The sequence below is a fragment of the Pyrus communis genome, chromosome 6 (genome assembly GCF_963583255.1).
Source record: "Pyrus communis chromosome 6, drPyrComm1.1, whole genome shotgun sequence".
Classification (NCBI taxonomy): Eukaryota; Viridiplantae; Streptophyta; class Magnoliopsida; order Rosales; family Rosaceae; genus Pyrus; species Pyrus communis.
The window spans coordinates 25,469,280-25,489,145 of record NC_084808.1 but is presented as its reverse complement, the minus strand read 5'-3'; the positions used below and the strand labels follow the sequence as shown (position 1 = coordinate 25,489,145).

At 38.0% G+C, this 19,866-nt stretch overlaps 2 protein-coding genes across 2 annotated transcripts; one reads left to right on the top strand and one right to left on the bottom strand.

Annotated features, from left to right (window-relative positions):
- Window positions 1-11,412: 11,412 nt before the first annotated feature.
- Window positions 11,413-13,612, top strand: LOC137737707 (uncharacterized). The gene is made up of 4 exons (XM_068477250.1): window positions 11,413-11,616; window positions 11,726-12,174; window positions 12,422-13,031; window positions 13,141-13,612. The coding sequence occupies exons 1-4, from the start codon at window positions 11,509-11,511 to the stop codon at window positions 13,597-13,599; spliced, it is 1,626 nt and encodes a 541-aa protein (XP_068333351.1). The 5' UTR covers window positions 11,413-11,508; the 3' UTR covers window positions 13,600-13,612.
- Window positions 13,613-14,029: 417 nt separating this feature from the next.
- Window positions 14,030-18,201, bottom strand: LOC137737705 (protein IQ-DOMAIN 29). Its single transcript, XM_068477249.1, has 7 exons — window positions 18,062-18,201; window positions 17,519-17,647; window positions 16,560-16,850; window positions 16,220-16,390; window positions 15,969-16,049; window positions 14,550-15,546; window positions 14,030-14,168 (listed from the first exon to the last, which is right to left on the bottom strand). Exons 2-7 carry the CDS (start codon window positions 17,600-17,602, stop codon window positions 14,137-14,139), a joined length of 1,656 nt encoding a protein of 551 aa, XP_068333350.1. The 5' UTR covers window positions 17,603-17,647; window positions 18,062-18,201; the 3' UTR covers window positions 14,030-14,136.
- Between the last annotated feature and the right edge of the window lie 1,665 nt (window positions 18,202-19,866).

The window sequence follows — 19,866 nt, the reverse complement described above, 5'->3', positions numbered from 1 at the left end:
AAGGGTTACTCGCATTATGGAAGCAAGGTTAGCGCAATTGACGAACGATGATAATAGTAACAAGGGCATGGTGCCAGCGAGTTATCCAGTGATTAATAAAGTACTAAAGAGGGTTAGAGTGGGTAGTACTTCTGCGGATGACGGAGAATCGCCATCCCATGATGATATGGAGGAGGAGGATAGAGAGAGAAAAAGAAGGAAAATTAGGGTAAGTGAAAGTGAGAGTTGCACTGTTTGTATGGAACAGTTCAAGGGAGGATCAACGGTGGTTTGCATGCCTTGCTTTCATGTGTTTCATGGCAGGTGCATAGTGAAGTGGCTGAGAAAGAGTCACTATTGTCCGGTTTGCCGATTTCAAGTGCCTACTGATTCTAACCAAAAAGAAGTGCCTACAGATTCTGAACCAAAAAATGAACTGCCTACTGATTGATGAAGATCATTGCCTTATTTGGTCTTTCCTTTAAAATTGATCTTAATTTCTAAAATCTTGGATGAATGTTACTGTAATCAAATTACATATAATATAAACTAGTATAATTTTGTTGATTTTGTTTTTAGGCTCTTGGTTTATTTCTGCTTTTACTTTTGTGAAAGATTTCATTGATAAAAAACGCCGCACTGCTAGAAAGTTGGACTATATAAGCGGATTTCATAGCTATGGCATGGGTTGGTAATTTTTTTCATTTTCAATAACGATGCATACTGTATATCGTCTGTGACAACTCACAAGAAAGCCATGGAATGTGCCAATTGTCAATGTGTTAAATAGATTTATGATTTCTTTTGAATTTGAATTTTTAGGACTTAAAAACCTAATTCGCCCATGGCTAATCCAACTTGAAACCTTATCCCAACCTGACCTCATTCAATTATTTGTTGGGTTGATATCTTGTCCGCATGTTGGGGATCCAACCTATCTCTCGTAAGACTCCTACTATTCTTCATGTGATATGGTCTCCTCCCTAGTTTCATTGAATTAAGCTTAATACAGATTGTTTGTCTAAAGGAAATCATGGTCCTACTACTTGTGGCAGGGACTGCCATGGTCAAATTCTTGGCGTGGCCTTCACATTTGATGATTTGAAAGATGACTTTTTGTTGCTCTTACATCTATCTTGAAGGGAATCTTGTTGCCAATAGCTTTGCTAGAATGGTCCTTCTTCCCCACGTTTGATTGGCATGATTCCTCTCCATTGACGGTTTGTATTTATTTGTTTTCTGACCACGCCAGGCTTGTCATTCATTTTATTTTCTTTTGTTTTTACTTCCTTTTTATAATATTAAATTAACCTCGAACCTTTTTTTTTCTTTCTATTTTCTCTAATATTTAGAGCAAAAATTGCAGTTATGTTTATTTTAGCGCGAAAGGGTGTGGTTCTGTTTTTCGTGGAAGAACAATATGCATATGTGTAGATATGGTGTGAACTGCCATACTACCCTTTGATTTAATTTTATCTATTTGATGAAATGAATAAAAAAAAAAAAATTTGAGTGAACTGAGACTAAATGGGTTGAAAATGACAAATTCAAGGGACGAAGTGAGATAAAACTAATTTCAACAAGTAACATGAGACTAAATGACAATTTCTCAAGAAAAATCAATTAGCATGCGTTTATATAATCCCAGCCGTGGTTTAATCCTGAGAATTGAGTGGCAGCCGTCTAGAAGTAGACCCAACGAATAATTTTAAGAATTGAGTGGCAACATGGTTTTCATAAGCCAATTTTGCCTCTTTCCAACCAATTTGTGGGCTAGCAATTTGTCCTGTACCAAATTTGTTCAGATACAATCTTACTAATTTTTCATCGTTAGTTGGAAAATCAGATCTGTGTTGTCTTCAATTAACTATTTAAAAAAAACTAGGTCACCCATAACCAAAATGAAACTTACCCTCAAGAAACTCAAGCCTCGGCCAAACCCTATATTATTACCAAATCCCCAACAAATAATAAACTAGGTCTCCCATGACCAAAAGGAAACTTTACCCTCAAGAAACTCATGTCTCAGTCGGTCAAACCATATCATTACTAAATCCCCAACAAATAAGAAACAACCCACCACCCTATATGTACTATTGCTACGAGTAAATTAAGATCACAGTACTGAAAATACCTAGCTACCTACATACTCTCTCTTCTTTGATTTCCGTCGGTGGGCTAATTTTCATGGAATTCCTCTGTCACAACACAACATCTTACAGTTTGAAGTTGACGAAGAATTGGATGACCACGACGTTGATCGGAGCCTGTCATTCTCAGTCCGGCCAGTTCAACTTCTGGTCAAGTTTGTGTACCGCCGTTATAAAAGAATTAATCGATTTGTAATCAGTGCCAAAGCCATGACCGATGCAGGTGAGGAAAAGAGGGAAAATCTGCCAGTTTGACATGGACTTGTTGAAGGAGTATCACGGGATTCTTTGTAGCATGCTGGAGTGGTTTGGGATCAAAAGAGCTATTTGGTGGGGGAGATCATCGAGCGCAGTCACATGATCGGCAGTGGGGATTTCAACAAGGGTCGTAAGGTATTAGGGTTGTGTGTCAATATGAAGGAGGAGTTAAGCAAGAGATGCTGTCAGATTTGTATGCTAGCAGAATATTGTGACGAAGAATCTTTATGTGATGATGCGAGAAAAGCAAGGAGAGATATTATTAGTGTAAGTGATATTCATGCGAGGGAGGAGGGTCGAGAGAGAAAGAAGAAGAAATACTATTAGCGCAAGTGATGATCAAGTGAAGGAGGTGATCAGTCAAAAGAGAAAAAGGGATGAAGAAGCGACAATTGCAGCACCAAGCACTGAAGCATCGTCCCAAGGAAGGTCGGAAAGGATACGGAAAGCCCCAAAGTATCTTGAAGTTTTTTACTTCTTTTAGATTGACTGTAATCTTTCTTGTTATTTACTTTTTTCTCCTTGTAAATAGTCTTGGGGACTGAATATTCCACAAAATATGAAACTAGCAACTTTGTGATACTTCTGTCTTAATTATGTGATCACTGAGTATGTGGCTGGGTTTGATTTTGTCACCATTAATTTGTTACGTTCACCTTGTAATATATTTCAACAATCCAACCGTTTATCTTTAGGTATTCCTTCAAATGTCATGTCTACAAAAAAGCACTCAAATTCGAAAGAGCAAACGAACAAGAGAACGAGAAGGTTATTATGTGTTGAAAGAGCATAAAAGAATGAGAAATATAACTAGTGCAAGCGATGGTGTGAAGGAGGAAAGTGCAAGAAAAAAGGAAGGAGAACTAGCGCAAGTGATGATCTGAACAAGGAGGCTACAGAGAGGAAAAAAAAGAGAATTAGTGTAAGTGAAAACTGATAGTTGCATTGTCTGTATGGAAGAGTTTTAAGAGGGGTCAGAAGCGGTTTAAGACAGAGCCACTGTTGTCCGATTAAACGCTTTGTTGCCCTACTGACTAATAATCTGGTTTCTTGTTCGTTTATCATTGATCACAAATGTTACATAATATTCCACTCCCGTTAAAAAGACAACAGAACCATAAATAAAAGTTAGAATGTACAATGTGAATTGCTATTATTCAAGTAATGAACTTCCACGAGTAATTAATATAGCTAACTGCAAACAAATGAAACATGTAAAGTGCATCCCGCCATTGTTTACCACAGATGTATGTGAAAAGAAAGCTCCATTTCAATAGCTACTTGAGGTCCTGCATAAGAAAAGTCTTAATACATGATGAGTTATCATTAACACATGTGAAGTTATTGCAAGTGAACACACATACATATATATTTATATATACGCACACATTTATTTATACGGGGAACAATGATAAAATAGTGGCAAAAAAAAAAAAAAAAAAAAAAGTGGGAAAACATTACTCCAATTTGATTAAGCAGCTAGCTTCCTTGGTTTATATGGATCAAATGGCTCCAGGGGTTCCCCCAAACACTTCAGTAGAGAGAGGGAGAGAGAGAGAGAGAGAGAGAGAGAGAGAGAGATGGATTACTTAGGACTCCCTATTAATTTCCAATGAAGTGTTTGAGGGAACCCTAGGGGCCGTCTGATGTTATTGCTTTTAACTCGCTATCTTTGGTTGCTGAGTTTCTAATGGTTCCTAACTCCACTATTTATAGAGAATTACTGTCTTTGCGATTCAGCTGAATATACATCTGTTTCGTCTTTATTCAAGATCAAAGATTCATAGAGAACAGCCACACCATTTGAAGTTCAACTATTTTGTCGACGAACCCAGACGTCAATGTGGCCTAGATGGGAAGTTTGGAACTAATTAAGGAATCCACTTCGAGTAGCCACATGCCGCCGACCAAACTGCGTATAAATTGTATTCTTTCACACATTTCTCTACCCAGCCTGTAATTATTTTCAGTTTTATTTGATATGTAGACAGAAGAGAAAGTGATACTCGTGATTATTCATTATATATTATTTCTAGAATATACTTAAAAAAAACATTTTAAATGGGTTTTCTCATAAGTGATGCGGATGCTACAATAAAAGTTTAATCAAGTTGATGAACGCATGAGGCAAATCCATACGACATCAATTCCTTGTTGGCATCATCTGAGCTTAGCATGTGCTACCGAGCCTGAGCAAGAGTTATCCTATACATGTACGTACCAGGGCATGAAGATGTCCTCTGTTACGTTTATCTGATATCTAGTAGAGATTCCTATCCCACAATCCGAAATATATCCTCAGTCACATGACGATGAGTTGTAGAGACTTGTCTTGGTGACACGTGAGAATCTCTCGATATCTAGCTATCAGGGAGATGAAACTAAATCTCAAATCACGTAATTAGTATTGTAAACTTACAAGAATATATCATCAGTGAGACATAAGATCATTGCTTGATATAAGCTATCAAAGAGATCTTGAGGAGGATGCGCCTCGGAAATGCAAGATGCTTGCTGGATAGAAAGCTGGTTATCGAGCTAGGTCTGTCACTCACTATAAAATTTACTACTTTATTAATATTACCCATTTTTCTGTCTAGATTCAAATCTCAACATTACTTTGTACGTGCGGCGTTTTCTTACCGAATATAGATTTCGGCAGAATCCGACTGAACGACAAGAAGAACATTCAGTGTGAGACAAGCCACGGTTTTCTCATCCAAACCTCGTAATTTTTCAATTAATCGAGTGCTACACAATAATCCAAAATCTTTTATTTGAGTCACAATTTAATCTTAAAAACTAAGACTGAATTTAAATCAGTTATTTCTTGATGTTCTAATAATCTGAGGCATTGCTAGCAACATAAACTCAGTTATTTCCCTGAACAAGTTCAAAGCCTTTATATCAGGTCGCCAGATCTTGTTCAGTTCCATCCAAGCTGGACGAGAAAGACATGTGAGGACCACCAGTAGAGAGAGAAGGAAAAAGATTGAGATGAAGTAATAGAAAATTGAACCTGGTCAGAATTGCAGTCAGATGGAGGAGAGACCAAAAGTGAGGTGAGTGTCAACCCTTTTGTTGTGTTTCATATCCAAGCCTGTTCCTTTCATCATTTTTCTTGATGCAAAAAGCATACATTCCAGAAGCAGGTCTTAGCAAGTAGCCACAACACATATGAGGTTCTGAGTTCTGACAGAAATTCAATTTGTATATGTGAATTGAAAATGTTGAAAAGGAAAGGCATTGAGGCAAAGTGCATGGGAAAAGAGGATAGAATGGCACATGACGATCGATCTCACCTCAATATTATTCGCTACCTTCCATTTGGCCTCCAATTTTGTCTAGGTTCATAGATCGATTTCCTCTTCCGACTTCCCTCTTGAACAAAGACAAAGACTTCAGGACCATCCATGATATATACAACAAATGCAAAGAGAGTCACTCACTATATATAGTAGAGTCAGTTGCAACGATCATAACCAATAAAACATAACGAGTTTTGAAAGAAGTAGAAAGAAAGAAAAGAAATAGGTCTACAATGCTATCAGGTGTCACCAAGAGTTCCCTTGACCACTTCATTGGGAAATAGTTTCTTTGGCAACTATATATCCTACTGAAGTGTTTGGGGGAACTCCCGGCGGCATTTGATTTTACAAAGAATGAAAAGGGTTATCAGCTTCATTTAGTCCCACCTTCACTTCCCGGGTTTGAGCCCCCATCGCAATGTACTTATTCTATGAAGTTGTTATAGAGGAAGAAGAATATTATCAAGTGTCACCCAGAGTTCCCTTGACCACTTCATTGGGAAATAGTCTTTTTTGCAACTATATATCCTACTGAAGTGTTTGGGGGAACTCCCGTTGGCATTTGATTTTACAAAGAATAAAAAGGGCTCACCAGCCTTCCGCAGTCCCACCACCTTTGATTTCCACAGGTTTGAGCCCCGGCACAATGTCATTGTTGTATGAAGTTCTGCTAACAATCTAGTTTGCTACATTGTTTTCGCAGCTCAATCATAAGCTAATTAACTATCTAGTATATATTCTCCTCCCTTTTGTTGTGTTAGTTATGGTTTTATTATTAATCATTCTACTTTATGTGTGGTGTGCAAACACATATTGCTTATTCTTTTCATGATTAGACTAGCAGGCAATAATAGCAGACAGTTCTCTAGCAGCAGCAGCAGCGCAACGATGACCAATTCTCAGCAATGTCATAAAATTAAACTGGTATTTATCTTTTTCATTTTTTCTGTTATCTTCAAACACTCCATAAACACAGAAGCAGCGCAATGCAACAACAAACGTACCTGATAAAGCAAATGTTTGTGCCTAAAACCAGGAATTGAGTGACAACAATAGGATTTATTGGCCGCCTTTGTATTGCGCACTAGGCCATTGTTTCTTTGGCCAAGAACTTGGTTGGATCCAATTCAATAATCCTTGAATTCTACAGAATAGTATATGACAAGAGGAAACTAATGTCAACCATTGAGTTCAAAGAGAACAAAACAAACTGCCCCCTCACGTTTGAGAAATTTTCAAGCCTAGCACATGGATAGCACAAATCGAGTGGTGTGGAGCACGTGTGGCCATTAGGCTTCACACATGGGATAATCTGCTCTGTACGTACCAAGAAGAAAGTTAGGGTTCCACATAAAATTAATTGGCGATATGAGGAGTAATTCAATTACTTACAAGGACATGCAATGCCTTTTCTTTCTTCGATGTGGGATTCATACTCTCAGTCTCAATACAAATTAATAAAAAGAAGTTATACATTCAAGTTTCATGTTGTCTTGTAAGTCACATAATGCTGCATTACAATTTTAACTTCCATAATTGTAATACGAATTAATGTTTTGCTCTGTCCAAACAAATAATTAAAAGTAGCCATGGCCATTGTTACCTTAATGTGACTTGATGATCGAGGTCTGTATTAAGGTCTAAAATTATTAGGCTCAAACTGATGAATCGGCACAAGATTTCGCATGTTCCTTTCTTTTTCACAATTTCTCAGCAACCAAACAAGAAATTAGGGCTTTTGGTTCTTATCACATCAACGAAAATAGAAACTTTAGAGAAACTATAAACCATACAATTTGATTAACCGAGAAAAGAAATCGTACAATTAATTTGATGACCATGCTTCGTCTCGTTAACCACAATAAAGTTGGGATTTTCAGTGCTACTCTCGGTTTCAGGCTTTTTCTGCACGATCAAATAGAGAAATTTGAGTACCTTCCGGTTTAAAGTTCGGTAAAATTTGTAATTAATCAGAAGCCAACATGGTAATTTAGGGTTTCACGCTCTAGAGAAAACATCCGACGTCATACACAGACACGATATTGTAGTTGGAATGCGACGGACCCTCGAGGTGGGCCACACAAAACTTCTCTTTAATTTTTGACGGCAACAATTCTTTAGTCCAACTTACATCAAAACTAACCCAAAAAACAGAATCCATCGTCAATAAACAAAAAAAAAAAAAATGATTTTTCGTTAAAGTAAACAATACTATGAATTTTTCGTTAAAATTTTATTTTTTTTATCCGTAAGGGCAAGCCTTATGACACAACTCAGGAGTACATGTGTGGCTTTGGATACACTAATCATCATGGAGCTTTGTTAGCTAATTTCCAAGTCAGGTCTGTCTTGGTGGATCAAATCCGAAATGCTCAGGTGAATAATCCAGAGTGTTTGGAGTTGATGCAACCAGTGCTGAACGACGTTTAAAGAAAGTTACAATATTTACAAACGATATTTTACATTAATCTTCTTTGAGCGATCAAATTCTTTTTTATTATTATCATCATCATATTAAGACCTTGAGGAAATCACATTTTGATTGGTTTTGCGGTTCTTTTGTTATATATATTTTTTTTTCAAAACTTGATTTTGTATTATAAATAATTAGCTTAATTGTTTCTTATATTAAGTCGGGTCGGGTCGAATAATAATTGGACTATCAGATTGAGAATCTTACCAACTCGTACTAAATTAGTTTCGGGATCAAAAATACAATCCATTAATTAACAGATCTTAGGAAAATTCTTTTGGAGCCGCATGATTCAAAGAGAAAGTAATTACATTTGAGGGTATTGTATTCAAGTTCTTGTTAATTTCACACCATGTGCGAGTCATCATAATATATATATTGAACAAACCATATTATCTACATTAAAGAAGTGGAGGAGTAAGCTAAACCTCACAATGAGCTAGTAATGATGTGGGAGAGCAACAATGTGCGAGTCATTATATATTCATTCACAAAACACAAAGAAGAATATGTTTGGAAATTCTCATAGAGAATTTGTTTTAAGTTCAAATGTGATGAAGAATACCAATCATGTACTCTTCATGATAGAGTCTAAGGCTAGCTCTAACTTCTAAGCAATCTTCTTAAAGAGTTGAAAAATTAATAAGCATTCTGCTTCAGTAGTAGATCTACGGTTGAATAATATAATCAATTCCATGTCTTCATTGATGATAGCCTAAGCAGTTGGACGAGATCAACGCATTACCTATATATCACAAGAACAATAATATAATATCAATTACATAGTAGAAAAGAAACCAAGATGCTTTAGAATATTTATGAATGTGAAAATATATAACTAAGAATGCAGAAACTAAAAAAATTTGTACTCCTGATTATTACAACGTTAGTCTTGAAATGACATGTATTTATCAAATGACGCCAGGAGTTCCCCCAAACACTTCAGTAGGAATACATAAGAAGACAATTGTTCGAAACCATATCGGAGAGGGAGATTAATCTCACCTCCCAATGAAGTGTTCAAGGGAACTCTAGGAGACACCTGATTTCTTTGTTGATGTTTAGCTTGATTAGATGATGAGGTAATGTCAACAGCGTCTATATATATATATATATAGCGGTCGACCGATGATCATAGTTGTCTAGTACTCTTCGGATTCAAATCCAATGGGAAAACATTATGTGGGGATAAAGTTGTAGGCGGTGAACCTAGACCGCTATTTGGGATAAATACACAGTAGAGAATAATATCTTAGTCGTAGTAAAGTGGGCTTTAAGATTTTAACTACAGTGGAGTTGCAGGGTTCTCTTCTAGTGAGCAAAAGCTGGCCAAGTTGCAGTGCCAAAGGCCAATGTGAGAAAAGTATCTGCATGCCCCCACACCTATGTATATATCGCGATCATCCTTTAAAACTCGAGAAGCCAAATTAAGTTAAACTATGCAACTCTTAGCTTGTAAACATGTTTATAGTTGCGTAGCTTAACTTCCAATCCTTTAATAATATGGGTAAAAAGGAAAAATATATATGGTTGCTTTATTTAGCAGAATGAGAATATTTGCAACATATGGAGCCCTCACCCCCCACCCTCCTCCTCCTCAAATATCTTTCTTCATATATGAACTTTCATATATCTGATTCTAACCCACAATTGTGACCAGATACAATTGCTGTGGCCCAAATTCCATTTATGTAAATTTCTCTCATCTCAACTTTGGTATTTCATTTCTGGGAATCATGACAAGTGAAAACTGAGAAGCTATAATATAATTGATTATAAATATGGTATGCATGTTAGTATACTACTCACCCAGCTAGAAACCAAATTAAGCAAGTGAAGTCAGTTGTCCCCTGGAGTTTCCCTGACCACTTCATTGGGATGAATCTTCCAAAAACCCAACAGTTCAACTGAAGGTGAAATTCCATGCATCATGCCTGCATCAAACTAAAGTGTTTGGGAGAACTCCGGTTGCCATCTGGCATGACCTCTAGCTGATCATCGTATGTGTCCAGGTCAGAACTGTATATTCCTTGATGAATATCTGGTTAACTCAGCAATTGTTAAAGTCCCACATCGGTGGGTTCAAAGAAACCTAATAGGTTTAAATAGAATTACACTACTCTAATTAATATCGAGATTTTTTATGGTAAAATCCCACACCTGACGGATTGGGCAAGTGATAAAATTAGGGACGGTGTTGTTAGAGTGGGGCGGGCGGGCCTGGCGATCCAAAAATCCAATATGTTATATCAGAGCCACGGTGCGGGCCCATGCTAGCAACGGGCTTGTCACCTATAAGAAAACAAGTTTGAACTCTTAATATAGCTAAGAGACGACCGCTGAGTTCCATTGAAAACAAGTGGGCCTAACATGAGCCGATCTTTGAGTTTCAATGGATTTAAATAGAATTGCCTTACTCTAACTAATACCGAGATTTTTTATGGTAAAACCTCATACCTGACCGATTGAGAACAGGTGAAGTCGAAACAAATAATGATGAGATCATGCATGGAGTAGTGAGGGGAGCTTCCTCAATTTGGAAAGCTTTTTTTTATCTAAGGTTGTAACTTAATAACTCTTTTTCCCGGATAAGCGGCTGAAACTCAGTCACTTTAATTAATATGCTGATCAGACCGAAAGTGCAGCTTACAAATGTCATATACTATTTTTGAACCAATAATTTAGGGTGGTGATATTTAAACCCAACTTTTTTCCTAACAATCCGCAGCCTTTCATCGATGTTTAGTTTTCCAAGTTTACCGTATACTGTGGCAGTAAAAGACTAAAAGAGTACTCTAGGAATATGGTAAAATTCACTGAAAGGCATGAGTATATGATGTTTTCCAAGTAAACATGAGTGAATGGAATTATTCTGAATTTAGGCATTTATATTAGGTGACTGAGAATACGTGTGACGAAGTTGAAGTTTTACCAAAAATCAATTAGACGGAGGTTCAATATCATTTAAACTATCATATATATTATATAGAACTAATTTGCAATGGTGTCGTTTTTTATAATCTACGTATATAGAAAAGTCAATAGCTATGGTAGCATGTTGGAGTTCTAATGGGGCTACTTTTGGTAACATGAGTTGGGTATAGTTAGGATTTGGTAGCTTTTCAATAAAAAGTTGGGCATAGATAGGACCATAGAAGGTTTGGCATGTACTAAGGAAAAGTAGGGTTTAAGTAGAGACGGCACCCAATAATTTAATGTTCCAAGAGTAACAGCTTGCTGAAAACAATGCAACCGTGAATTGTGAACGTTACGTACAAATTGGCTCATATACCTTATATATACACACACACCATCCCTAGCTAACCAAAGAGAAGAAACCATGCTGTCACCAGCGATGGCTTACATGGAAAATCTGAAATGTCACTACATGAAAATGTTAATCATGCTATTGTGTTTGCTTACAGTTCTTGATACCACAAATGCCATTGTAAGTACTAACTAATTATGTATGAAGCTTTAGTTATGCATGCATAATAATTAGTTAATTAGTATATGTGATGTATAGTTTGTTCTGAATTTTTATATGTTTTGATCAGTGGTTAAATCATGGAGGTGATATTGGCAACAGAAGGAATTCTGTCGGGGAAGTGCTAATCAACCCTAGGACAGTGCAAAACATGAGGTTGAGATGGTCTTTTTTCGCCGGTAGAGACATATCAGCGACGCCGGCAGTGGCTGATGGAAGGGTTTATTTTCCGTCATGGAACGGAAATGTGTATGCTGTGGATGCATTCACTGGTCGTTTAATATGGCAGCAGAATCTTGGTGAGTTAACTGGACTCAATGGAACAGGAGTCGTTTCGAATGTGAATGCCACAGTTTCAAGAGCAACCCCATCAATAGCTGGAAACCTATTGATCGTCGGAATTTATGGACCTGCTGTTGTGATTGCCCTGGATCGATCCAATGGAAGGCTTGTGTGGTCAACTGAACTTGATCCACGTCCAAGAGTCCTCATCACCATGTCTGGAACCGTACACTTAGGGTTAGTGCAAGCACTCAAATATGTTATACGTACCATTTGTGTACGTCCATATTTCGTTCAGAGTTAGATACCTAACTGCTTTTCGAATTTAATGAATTTTGTAGTGACAATCTTTTGAAGGTGACCTAGAATATAAACAGTTCTAATTATAAAAAAATATTGTTTAGTGGACTCAAATGAGTAATGAGCGTCGTATTAACTCATCTTAGCTAAGTCTGGCACTTTAATGTATGTTTTAATTTTGCAGTGCATTTTATGTTGGTGTGTCGTCTTTGCAAGAAGCGTTACCAGCAGCACAATGTTGTAATTTCCGAGGAAGCCTAGCGAAGCTCAGCCTTACAACCGGGTCGGTCTTATGGCGGACTTATATGCTACCGGACAATGGCGGTAGCTTGGGAGGTTACTCGGGAGCTGCCATATGGGGAAGCAGCCCGGCCATCGATATATCCAGAAGACACGTATATGTGGCTACTGGGAACCTCTACACAGCTCCACCTGAGGTGACTGAATGCCAAGAGAGGCAGAATAACCAAACAGGAAAACCTACCCAGCCTGATCAGTGCTTTGGTCCAGATATCAACTTCAATTCGATCCTGGCTTTGGACCTTGATTCCGGGAGGATTGTATGGTCTAGGCAACTGGGTGGATATGATATTTTCTATTTTGCTTGTTTGGTACCGAACAACCCTGACTGCCCGCCGGGACCTAACGTGGACGCCGACTTCGGAGAGGCGCCCATGCTGCTCACCATACGCCCTAACGGAACAAGACGCGCGCTGGATGTCGTGGTGGCAGTACAGAAAAGCGGGTTTGCGTGGGCACTAAACCGTGACGATGGAAGTATAGTCTGGTTTAAGGTAAAATGAGCAGCTAAGGGAATCAGGTTTTGTGTTTAAAATTACTAATTGCTTATGTCCAGTTCAGTGTGGAATGCAGAAAGGCTAATCAATTCGCTGAATTTTGTAGTTGGCCGGACCGGGTGGCAATGAGGGAGGAGGGATATGGGGTGCAGCCACAGATGGTAGAAGGGTATACACAAACATTGCCAACGGCGACCGACAGAACTTCACTCTCGCACCTTCAACCCAGACGACAACAGCCGGAGTATGGGTGGCTCTTGATGCAGATACAGGGAATATCTTGTGGACAACTGCAAACCCTAGCAACGATACTTCCCAGGCACCTGTTACAGTCGCTAACGGTGTTGTTTTTGCTGGATCTGTAGCTTCAAACGGTCCCGTATATGGCATGGATGCAAGCACTGGAAAATTTTTGTGGACGTATAACACTGGTGCTACGATATATGGGGGCATTTCGGCAAGCTACGGGTGTATTTACGTCGGAAGTGGGTACTCAGTTGGCCTGGCCACGTTTCACCCTTCTTGGACGGCTGGGACTACACTGTTCGCTTTCTGCGTTGTATGAGGGAAACCTCTTTCTGAAGACAACGTAGGAATCTGAACAGTTTACTGTGCTTCAGATCGAGGCTTGAGTCAAGGTGCAAAATTTTGCACTTCAACATCTGAGAAAAAAGTTAAATAACAGTAATAAAAATAACTGCAAAAGTGATGGACTTTTTAGTAACTAAGACTGTAAACATCGTAACTGCGAATTTGGTAGCAAAGTATCCATTTCCAGTAAAAAAAACCCAAGTATTTAACAAGCAAAGGAGAATCCCAGACTCGAACTGTCTCTCGAATTTTACATAATTCGATGATCAGACAGAATATCACAAACATCTCAAGCCCGAAACAAAGTACCCAAACCGTAAAATAACCCCTATTGGTAAGTAAGAGAACAAACTTAATCGACAAGCACAACACTGATTACTCAACACATCGATCTTGAATTCAACCTATAACTAAGTCACAGCAACAACAAAACCTGAAACTGCAAATGGGTTGGTGTTTTTCTCTTTACCTGACCTTGATATATTTCCATGGAACAATACCTCGCCCGAAATCACCTCCTCCACTCTGGTTGGATTGCCTTATCTGAAATTCATGTTAGCCACAATAAAGGACAATTAGAATGCATACCACATATTTCAACCCGATCCAAAGACACCAAGACAAAATGATCAATAAGGAAACAAGAAAAAAATCAACACACAAAAAGTAACAAGTCATGAATAAATTCAGCATAGCCTTCTCTGAGCCTAGAAGGAAAGTTGTATAAATGTGAGTGCGACAATATCCCAACTTTCACTAGAATGAGCACACAAATGCTTGAAAAGATGGGATGTTGTGTTTAAAGTATAGATGGATGGACGCATGTGCAAGAGAGTTTCGAGGGGCATGGGAGAATGGAAATGACGTAAATCAGTGTAAATTAGACATGCAATTGAAAAGCACATAGAGGATTTCACAGCTTACCAAAACCATCCCTTGAAGACGATAAAGATCTGTCACTTCTGATCACACCTTTGCCAGCTTGAACCAGTCCGTGTGCCCGTGGGGAAGGAGAACTAAACTTAGTGTTACTGGAAGCAGACAAAGAATGCCGCCTGGTAATAACATTCTTCTCAACAATATCTTGGTCAAACTTAGGGGAGCCCTGTCCTCTCAGCCTAGCTTTTGCTGATGCAGTTGGTGCCATATAACTCGGGACTCTTGGTGAGTTATGAACCCCATTCTCCTGTTGATCAAACTTCATAGGTAGAGAAGCCCTTCTCTGGCTGGTTTTCTTATCCTCATTCCCAATAATGTGATCCCTCGAGTTTGGCACCTGATTTATTGCTTCAATTCCTTCACTTGTCCCAGCTTTCTCCATGGGTTGTATGTCACCAGAAGGATGGTCATCTAACTTTTCCATTGGTTCATCTGCTGAAGGCAGTTCCAAACTTCCTTCTAGATCGGACTGTTTTGACACAGCAACTGCCAATTTTTCCATTTTCTCGGAAATTTCACTAGTGCCTTGCTCTGAATCATCAGGAGCAGCAGACGCCAAACTCTTCATGGTACTGTGCTTTGGTCTCTCATCACCAACCAATGACCGATCAGAAACCTCCTTATTGGTATCAGAAGATTTTCTTACATTATTTTTAACCCTTACGACTTCAGAAGGGCTAGAAGCTTTCCTTAAATTGCGTTTAGTCTTTTCAGAATCGGGGGTGACCCGTTTTGACCCGTTTTCAACATTTGTCCTGGACAGTGTCTGTACACTTCTTTTTGGTCTGGCCTTTTCAGTCTCTATTGTTTGACCCTTCTCATGCTTCTTACGAGACCTTGAATCAGGGTTTTTCTTCGGTTGTACAACAGGTTCCCAAAAGCATGACCTGGTCCAGCGCTCAAGCCACACCCAGGACGAGTTAGGCTCCCCTGGACCGTACTCCAGACGTACAGGAATAGTAGTATGCAATGAAGCCAAAAGCTGAAAATGAAAATAATAATCAAACAAGCAGTTTCTATTTCGGGCAATCAAATTCTGTCTTTGGCCCAGCAGTAAAAGAGACAAAAGGGTGCAGGAACAGATCATTTATCATGTTTCCCTTTCTAAGATCAGCACCTAAGGTTTTACTCAGTTTTCAAAACTTGTTTTTGGAGCCACAAGTTGCATGTCTCTCCGCATAGGTTTAACAGAACGTCGTTACAACTTACAAGTAATACAAGCATATAAACACCAGACTATTCGCCGTATAACAAGGTGGGCTGACAATAGCGAGAAGGAAAAGTCCTCTCTGATACATTGTGTTGCTTTGTAAACTTAAGCTAATTTCAGTTGCATGATCCAAAGAAATAAATCTTTAATTACATAAATAACCATATGTTGGGCAGTAGTAAAGTAAATCTCACCTTCTGAACAAAAACAATTTTGGACAGCCTCTCCACCTGGGAAGATGTGCCTACTCCAGATAAATTAAAACATTTAGCAACCTGATTACAAAAAAAATATCGGCATATAAGTGGCAACAAAAGTTTAGGAATGAAAGGATATACACATAGGCTTTCGCTCTTGGTTGAAAAAGCATGAATCTATAACCTCAGATTCAATGCATGAGCCACTTGAAAAAGTAAGCAGAAAGTACCAGATGAGTTTTACACACCTCAACCAAGATATAAGAATGTCTAGCAAGTTGACCACGAATCAGAGCCTGAAACTTAACAATCCCCTGGACAGATAATAATGTGGATATAGCTTGTCTTCTAACCAAGTGACCACGAATAAGTGCTTGCAGCCTCACGATTCCCTTAAGAGTCCGATATGCACGGCGAGCCTTCAAAGTTTAAAGATAATTAGTTTCCATCAGTAGTTGTAAGGTTGGCCAAAAATATTCTCCAGATACTGAAGTCATCTCACAGAAGTACAACAGAAAATGCGAAGAAATATTATTAACCATAACTTTTAAACAAAAGCAGAACATCAATGGGAAGGAAAGAAAGTACCACATAGCTCCTATAAGCACTTTGCACCTTTGTGGCAGCTTGCTCTTGCTTGATTGTCTCAAGATCTTCCTGAGAAGTCGAACTCAAGATAACTTGTGCTTGGCCATCGTCTTTCGTAGATGACATTATAACCCCATCATTCGGCAATTTTTCAGCCACTGTTATCTCTGAACCCACTTCATTACTAGCAACAGTCCCAATCAGTGGTGGTGATATAACTGGAGCGCTCACAGTTAACTCCGACACAGATAACTTTGATGAGAACAATGACTCCTCTTTATTTGTAGATTTCTGTAAAACCAGAACAACATCATAAGTTGTAAAATTAGAACTTATTAACTTAATAATGACCAACAAGATGAAAGAAAATTAACATATAGGTTCCATGTATGCAAAAATTATACAAATAGCCAAATCAAAGTAATATTCAAGAATAAAAATCCAAGGATTTAATAGGAAATATGAGCGTCCAGTGTAAACATCTCATCCCATTTATGATATGAGATAATAAATCACTTTCCGGAAGAAAAAAGCAATATAGCAGACTAACTCACGCAGTCACTCTCCAAATTTGGTGAACCATTCACCACATGAATGAGAGGGAACAAAAAAGAAGTCTACCAATGAACGAGTTGCACAACCCAACCATGGTAAACTTCGGGTCTGGTCTCGTCAAGCTCATACTTCACAATTGCAATTGACAGAATTTTCTTTTCTCCTATTCCTAGGTTAACTTGACAAGCATATAATATTTTGTGTTTTTTTTTAAGGGAATTGTTATTAACCCTCCAAAAATCTCATTCTACACTCCAAACTTTCTATATTAGAAAAGAAAAATACACTTGTGAGGAGTGTAGAATGAGATTTTTGGAGTGCCAATAACGGTTCCCTTTTTTAACCCCTTTCTATTTAACCGACATACGAATTGATTTTCAAACCAATGTGCACCATAGTAATACCTCTCTTCCTTTGGAAAAAGTAGACTTGGATGATTTCTTCCCAAGAAGCAAATTCTTGATCCATTTCCCGGGGGTTTTTCCCATTGCAAAAAGTTAAATGCAGCCCGCAAATGCTTAATGCGCAGAACCCTGCAGTTATACACACAAGATGAGCCATGGCAGTACCTAATTACCAGCTGAAATTTGTAAAGATTAACCGAGAACCTATATCACTGAACCCATTTGAAAACAGAAAAATAGGGTTCTAAATAATAACATGGTCTGCTCAGCTGAAATATTACAGTAAGAGTAATTTGTATCCAATAAGACCATGGAATTGAAAGCTATGCGAACAAAAATTCAAAGCCCTAAAATCTCAATTTAAAAAAGAAAATATAAAAAAAAACAAATACACAAAAATGCTGAAACGGAAACAACGAAAATAATGGAACAAAAATTAAAATGCGATAAAATGTAAGGTTGGAATGGAAAATATGAACCATTTGGGGGAAAACAAAAAATTCAAATCTATCGAAAGATCGAGGCCGTTCGAAAGAAGAGTACCACAAACTGGAGAAGGAGAAGGCGAAGACGAAGAGGGAGTAGTACGGCGACGTTTCGGGTCTGCTGCTCTACTGGCCGGCGACTGTGGGGGTGAGCTCCCTCTGGTTTTTCACTGTTGAAATTTCACCTGAAAAAGTTGCAAAATTAGAAACTGAAAAGTAATTAGGCGACGTGTAGAAATGGAAATAATATTCCTGAAACGAGGTGGGGAAACGACAGCGTTTGTGGTGGGTTCGCTTTGTTTGTTCGGAATGTGGACCTAGCCCAATTTTTTAGTTGACCCAAAGAAGGCAAGCAACTGGCCCAAATTGGTGTATTTTTTTTTTTTTTTCTTGAAGGAAGTCCAAACATGTGTGATGTCTCTCGAGTATGATTGATTGGAGATTCAGTGTGTCGGGAACATAGTTGGTAAATCAAGTGTCATAATGCAATTGATTATAAATTTTTATTTTTCGAGTTTCTAACCAATTATATTATAACACTTTGATGTATCAGACTGTATTTTGACACACTAAGAAATCTCTCGATTGATTGAAGGAAGGAGTAGTTGTTGCAATTAAGGTGACAATAAATATGAAGGCAATTATACTAAAGGGAGAAAAAACATTGGCCAGTCTCACAAAGGAATAGAATTTGAATTTGAGTATAAATTTACTTGACGTAAGTACAATTTTTTGCACACGAATATCTTTTATGAGAGTGGTCAAGCAAGCTGGCTATCATATTGAATACATTCACCTAATAAAAGAATGAGTCTTAATGCATGGGCGCATGATTCACGACTTGTTCAATGAGCATCTAGGCACGACTGATATTAACAAAATTCTTTCAATAATTGCAATGTTGGATCAATGGAATAAAACTTATTGTAATTCCTCATGCAACTTCTTTTGGTTTGGCATTGCATGAGCGATGAGTCAAAAAACAACCCATAATTTTCACTTAAAATGTATGGAATATTAGGTATCCAATTTAATGGAATCTTTCACCCAAAAAATCGAATATTGTCGCACCAAGTTGTTGAAACATTAACACATAAATTTACATTGAATTCAAAGGTTGAATAGCTTTATGAGATATGCTAAGGAGATTCTATAAAAAAGTGAGACTTTTCATAAACTCTCTGTCACTTCAAGTTTTCGGGACAATATTTTATGATATTGAAATGCACATTGAGTTAAAATGTGAGGTCGCAAAGGGTTCATAGAGAACAGTGGCAAGGCAAGATATTAGCCTAGAAGAATCCCAAAAGTCTCAATCTGAAACGCTATCGGAATCTTAGCTGTGTGGTGAGTACCGATCACCGTCGTTTGGATATGCAATGGTGTCATCCTTATCATCATCTTCCTTAAACCTAAACCCCATGCCTCTCTGACTTTTTTCCTTTCTCCTTCCTCCTCAAAGCTCACAAGTAACAAATTGCTTGAAGTCCATAAGAGCCACCAATCTCAAATCAAACCCGAAAAACAAAATTAAACTAAAAACCTTTGTAAGCATATAACACTACTAAACATTTATGTGTGAAAAAAAAATATCAAGATGAGTCTGGAACTATTGTGGTTCGTTCATGGCTCCATCTATAATAGAGAATCTCACTTTAAAAAAATTTCCTTTTAACATTTCTTGTAGCTTTATTTTTCTTCCATCCAGATATTGAAGAGATGCGAACAAGTAGTCGTTTTCGCAAATTGCAAACAAATCTTTCAGCTTTGTTGTGTCCAATAGAAAGAACAAAACACTTAAACACAGATAGATAAAAGCAAGTGTCAGGCTGGCTTGAACGAGCAGCCAGCCACCCCGCATCC

Bases quoted from the DNA above. Each gene is read 5' to 3' on its own strand.
- LOC137737707 (XM_068477250.1), top strand. From the start codon at position 11,509: ATGCTGTCACCAGCGATGGCTTACATGGAAAATCTGAAATGTCACTAC. The intron at 11,617-11,725 runs GTAAGTACTAAC...TGTTTTGATCAG, and splicing joins TTGATACCACAAATGCCATT to TGGTTAAATCATGGAGGTGA. The intron at 12,175-12,421 runs GTTAGTGCAAGC...TTAATTTTGCAG, and splicing joins TCTGGAACCGTACACTTAGG to TGCATTTTATGTTGGTGTGT.
- LOC137737705 (XM_068477249.1), bottom strand. From the start codon at position 17,602: ATGGGAAAAACCCCCGGGAAATGGATCAAGAATTTGCTTCTTGGGAAG. The intron at 16,391-16,559 runs GTACTTTCTTTC...TAAACTTTGAAG, and splicing joins GTGCTTATAGGAGCTATGTG to GCTCGCCGTGCATATCGGAC. The intron at 16,050-16,219 runs GTGTGTAAAACT...TTTTGTAATCAG, and splicing joins ATTCTTATATCTTGGTTGAG to GTTGCTAAATGTTTTAATTT.